The sequence below is a fragment of the Microtus ochrogaster genome, chromosome 5 (assembly GCF_000317375.1).
Source record: "Microtus ochrogaster isolate Prairie Vole_2 chromosome 5, MicOch1.0, whole genome shotgun sequence".
NCBI classification, from domain to species: domain Eukaryota; kingdom Metazoa; phylum Chordata; class Mammalia; order Rodentia; family Cricetidae; genus Microtus; species Microtus ochrogaster.
In genome coordinates, this window is record NC_022012.1 from 13,868,486 (window position 1) to 13,873,935 (window position 5,450).

General features: G+C 31.6%; 1 protein-coding gene across 1 annotated transcript; it reads right to left on the reverse strand.

Annotated features, from left to right (window-relative positions):
* Positions 1–688: 688 nt before the first annotated feature.
* LOC101985296 (putative gustatory receptor clone PTE03) lies at positions 689–1,606 on the reverse strand. Its single transcript, XM_005346840.1, has one exon. The coding sequence runs from the start codon at positions 1,604–1,606 to the stop codon at positions 689–691; it is 918 nt and encodes a 305-aa protein (XP_005346897.1).
* Positions 1,607–5,450: the final 3,844 nt, after the last annotated feature.

Sequence of the window (5,450 nt, forward strand, 5' to 3'; positions counted from 1 at the left end):
CTTCTACATATAATTCATCATTGTAGCTCCAGTGAAAAAAATTCAAATTAATTTGGGCGTTAAAATTATTACAATAAATTCAGAAAGTCATATAATATTACAATATCCATGAGTATGTAGTAGGCTCAGTCTATTAAAATATGCACTTAACTAGCTTGGTATTGTTTAACATTATACTGTAAATAATATAATGAATTACCTACCCCCAAATAATTATATACAGAGTCCTTTGTTCAGAGTTTGCTTCTGTGGATACTGTTCAAGAAATTAGTCTCACCTGGATGGAGGTGGGGGTTCCTTGGACTTCCCACAGGACAGGAAACCCTGATTGCTTTTCTGGCTGTGGGGGGGAACTTAATTGGGGGAGGGGGAGGGAAATGGGAGGCGGTGGCGGGGAAGAGACAGAAATCTTTAATAAATAAATAAATTTAAAAAATAAAAAAAGAAATTAGTCTCAAAATTACTATAGTACTTCAAAATTTCCACAAACCAAAGAAGACCAACATAAACTTTCATGTAAAATAATAACAATCCTTAGATATTATTATAGTCAGTATTCTAAGAAACAAATGGTTGATGGGTTGCCATTTAGCTATCGCATTCTTCCCTGAGTCAGTTCAGAAGGCCAAATTCAAAGCCACAATGCAATGTTAAGACAATATATGTTTTTTAAAAAGAAAATACATGTCTAGATGATTTTCCTCAAAGCTTTCTTTATATCTCTGTTTCTCAGACTGTAGATAAATGGGTTCAACATTGGAGTGAGCACAGTATACATCAGCGCAGCTACAGAAGTCTTCCTGTATGATTCTGTAAATGCAGAACTAATATATACTCCAAAAGCTGTCCCATAGAACAAAGAAACAACTGACAGATGAGACCCACATGTTGAGAACGCTTTATACCTACCACCTGGTGATGGCATTCTCATGATGGAAGACATAATTTTAAAATAAGAGAAAATAATCCCTAGTAGGGGCACACCACCTAATGCACTAGTCACTGCGTATACCAGAATGTTATTGATGAGAGTGTCAGAACATGCAAGCTTAATGACCTGGTCAAGTTCACAAAAGAAGTGGGGAATTTCAAGGTGTGTACAAAAAGATAGCTGCAAAATCATTAACCCATGCAGAAGGGCATCCATAATGCTGAGGCACAAAGAGAATAAAATCATCAGAAAACACAGGTGGAATTTCATGATGGCTGCATAGTGAAGTGGAGTACAAATAGCCACATAACGGTCATAAGCCATTGCTGCAAGGAGAAAGTTTTCCATTCCAGCAAAAAGTAAGATAAAGCTAAGCTGTGTAATGCAGCCTGTGTAACTGATGGCTTTGCTCTGTCTCTGAAGGTTTACCAGCATCTTAGGAACAGTGGTGGTGCTGAAGCAGATATCAGTGAAGGACAGGTTAGAGAGGAAGAAGTACATTGGAGTGTGGAGGTGGGAGTCAGAGACAATGACCAGGATGATGAGCAGATTCCCCAAAACTGTCACAAGATACATAAGTAGAAACAGTCCAAAGAGAATGGGCTGAAGCTCTGGATCTTCTGAGAGTCCCAAGAGAAAGAATTCTATTATACCTGTCTGGTTTTCTAATTCCATAATTTGCTCAGAGTCTGAGGGGGAAAATACAGGTGATTGATCACAAAAGCAAATTATAAAGTCATGGAATTTTGCTCACATTCCTTACCCCCACACTTTACTTTTTCCATCTTTGTATCCTTCTCTCTACTAAATTACTTTATTGTACTAAAAACCTTTTTATATTATAGAACAAAAAATAAAAGGAAATATATATAGTTTTTAAATGAAAATTATCCAAAACTTAAGAAATATAAAAATCATAGTAAATCTCAGCAAAATATAGACTTATTTGGTATTTTACGTTAGATACATCTAGTCTGACTTCAGTATTTAGTTTATAAACTTGAGAAAAGTTTTCAATTGTGTCAGATGTTTCCATTCTCTCATTCATATAACAGAAAACAATTATAAAATCTTAATGTTAAAAGGACAAGGGTGAGAAAACAAAATGAAAATCTTTAATAGCAGTATTTAACATGTAATAATCATTTAGCATGTCTACTGTGATTTACTTATGCCATGAACATAATCAGACCACTATTAACAATTAAATGTACAAGAGAAGTGATTGGTTTAATAAGGCAAATTATAAAAAAATACACAAAAAATTGCTGATAATTGAGGAAAGCTGGCAATGATAGAGGTGGTCTTCTCCCTTGAAGAGAACACCTATTAGTTTATCAGTGCCAAAAGTAATTCCTGAATAATATCTACAAGTAACATTATAAGAACTGAACATATCATATTTAGAAATATCTATGTATATATATGTACATATATTTGTGAAATAACAATTAATTTAAAAATAGGTCATCAAATTGAAGGAGAACAGGGAAAGTATATTGCAGAATTTGGAAGGAAAAGGGGAAAAGGATACATCTTTTAGTTATACTGTGATCTCAAAAATATAAATTAAAAAGCATTAAAAATTAGATCATCTTTAAAATAATATCAAACTTAAGTAAAGAATCATTCTTAAAATGCAATTGAGAATATCACATATAGAGAAGCAAGAAAAGTACTCAACTCAATAAATAACATTGATGCTAGTATTTTCACATGTACCTACAGTGATAATTATAAAAAATATAGTTGCCATATAAACATAAAAATTGCCCTAAGAATACATAATTTTCCTAATAGAGACATAGAATATAGTGAACTTGTAAAATACTTTAAATAATATAATTATAATATTTTATGAAATATTTAAACTATTCATGAAGACTATTGAAAACAAAATTATCATCAAGAACTATTAAAGTAAGTTGAATATTATTGCTAAGTGTACTAAAAATGAAATGACACTGTTATCTCTCTAAATCATATGTGAATTATGCATTTTTCTTTCTTTAAGGGTATAAAGGAGTTGATATTTACTATTTTCCTAAGATTTTTAGTTCATTTAAATTTTTAGAACTGTGAACAGTGTCTTTGTTTTTTGTTTTAATTTAATCTGCTGTATATGCCTATTCTCATTAGTTTCAACAATATATTATGTTTTCTTTATGTCAATATTAATTTGATTTATTTCAGTGCTTTATGTACATAATAAACTATTTATCTTGTCTCTCCAAACGAAGAACATTTATATGATGCTATTAACATGTGTACACTCAAACAAACATAAAATCTGGAGGATTATTAAGAATAATATCTAAAAATAATTAAATTATGCTATCTATTTCTCTCTGTGAAAGTAGAAATGTGAGTGGAAAGTAAAGTATACATTAAATTATTAGATTTGTTTTTTATAGAAAAATTAGATATGGTGGCAATAATTTTATAATTAGTTTATTTATTATGGACATTGATAAATATGATTGTCTTATCTATAGTCAGAGTTACTTTTTCTTTTAAAACACAAATTTCTGATGAATATCAAAATGTTATGTTAATATATAATCTTGCAATCAGCTTTTATTTATAATACAAAAGTCCATTGTTAGTCACAATCTTGTCTAAATTTTTTCTGAGTCAATAAGTGAAAACTAATATATCACTATGTAATTTTGGCCATTGTCAAATGATTAAAATTATGTTAATCCTGAAAGATCCTTTACAAACTAGGAAGAGTAAATTAGCATTGAGTGTTAAACTGAGAGTAAGAAAATTAACACAAGGGAAGCTGCCCAAATATTGGTATATAAGTACAGACAAGCATGAGAAGGTGACTGAAAATTATGTAGATATCTGGCTTTCCCTTATCCCACACATTTCTGAATGGACCTATAGATTATGACCTCTCAGTACTACTGAGGACAATGAAAGCAATTTCAGATTACCTGGGTTTCAAGATTAAAGAATGACAGTCAGTTCTTCCCTAGATTTCAAGAGAAAACATGGTTTTGAGGAACACAAAAATCTGGGGAAGCACTGTGACCCTGTGGAGAAATGTGGTCACAAAGAACAGACTCAGGAAAGCACCTACTACCTGTATAACGCTAATACGTAGACAGTCACTAGCAGTCTTCATGTAGTCTCCATGCCCTTGGGGTTTAATATCCAGAGTTCCTCGTTAGTCAGACACTGCCATTCCCATGGTATCAGAGGGCAGCACAAATGTTTAGGGAAAAACCAAAACTGAATAAAGGTAAAACATTGCTTTGGTGGATTCTTTAGGACACAAAAGCCAAGTGGATACTTTCTCCCTCCTACCTATTTTTCTTATTTATTTATTTATTATTTATTTTTCCATTAAAAAAATTTACACTTCCTCTCCTCCTCCCAGTCCCTTGGGTCCCTAGTCTATATGGATGCAAAGCTTCCTATTTGTCATCACAAGAAATTCAATTACCCTTTATAAACATCAGATAATCTTTCCTTGTCACTGAACTATCTACTTTATTACCCTATCCTGACAACAATATAAGAACTACAGAAAACATAGTTGCTCATGTAAAGAAGACTATATGTTAAATACAAGCAAAGAGAGAAAAATGTGTGAACTTGTCATTTTTTCATTTTTTATTAAAAATGTAATTATACTGCTTACCTTCGTTTTTCCTTCAAACCCATCCAATATAATCCCAACAGAAGAACAGGCTCTATCCTTGAATTTCCAAAATTGATCAATAAATATCACAGAGGAAATATACACAGTCAATCTAATGGAGGAATTTTTTCAAGAAATTCCTTCTTTCCAGACTATTCTAGATTATATAAAGTTGAAAAAACTAATCAGAACAAAAGTTGCATAAAAGTGTTAAATTTGATTAATCTGACTCTGATGTAAAGTTGTACGGTAAATAATTAGGCATTTAAAATATCACGCAGGGCTCTTTTGGAATACAGATTTAGGGTAATTTTAAATATATTCATTCTACAATCACTCAAAAACAAACAATAAGTAATCTATTAAAACATTTCAGTGATGCAGAAAGAAAAAAATTCTGAACATTTTCTAAGAAAACAACATTACACTTGCATTGAAATAGAATAGAGGCAGAACAATGACACCAAAACAAATACACTATAGACCAATTTCTTTATTGAACATAGACAAAATAATTCACAAGAAAATAGTTGCAACCTGAATCAGAAACATCATAATAACCATATATTATGAAGAAATTGGATTCATTCTAGAGATATGTGATGTTTCAAGATATGCAAATTAATCAAGGCAATGCACCACATAAATAGCCTCAAGATCAAAAACATAGTGTCATATCAAGGGATAAAACAATGCCTTTGAGATCAAGGGGATTCGAATTGGAAAGGAAGAGGTTAAACTTTGGTTATTTGCAGATGTTATGATAGTATACATAAGCGACCCCCAAAACTCCACCAAAGAACTTTTACAGCTGATAAACAGCTTTAGTAATGTGGCAGGATACAAGATCAACTCCAAAAAATCAGT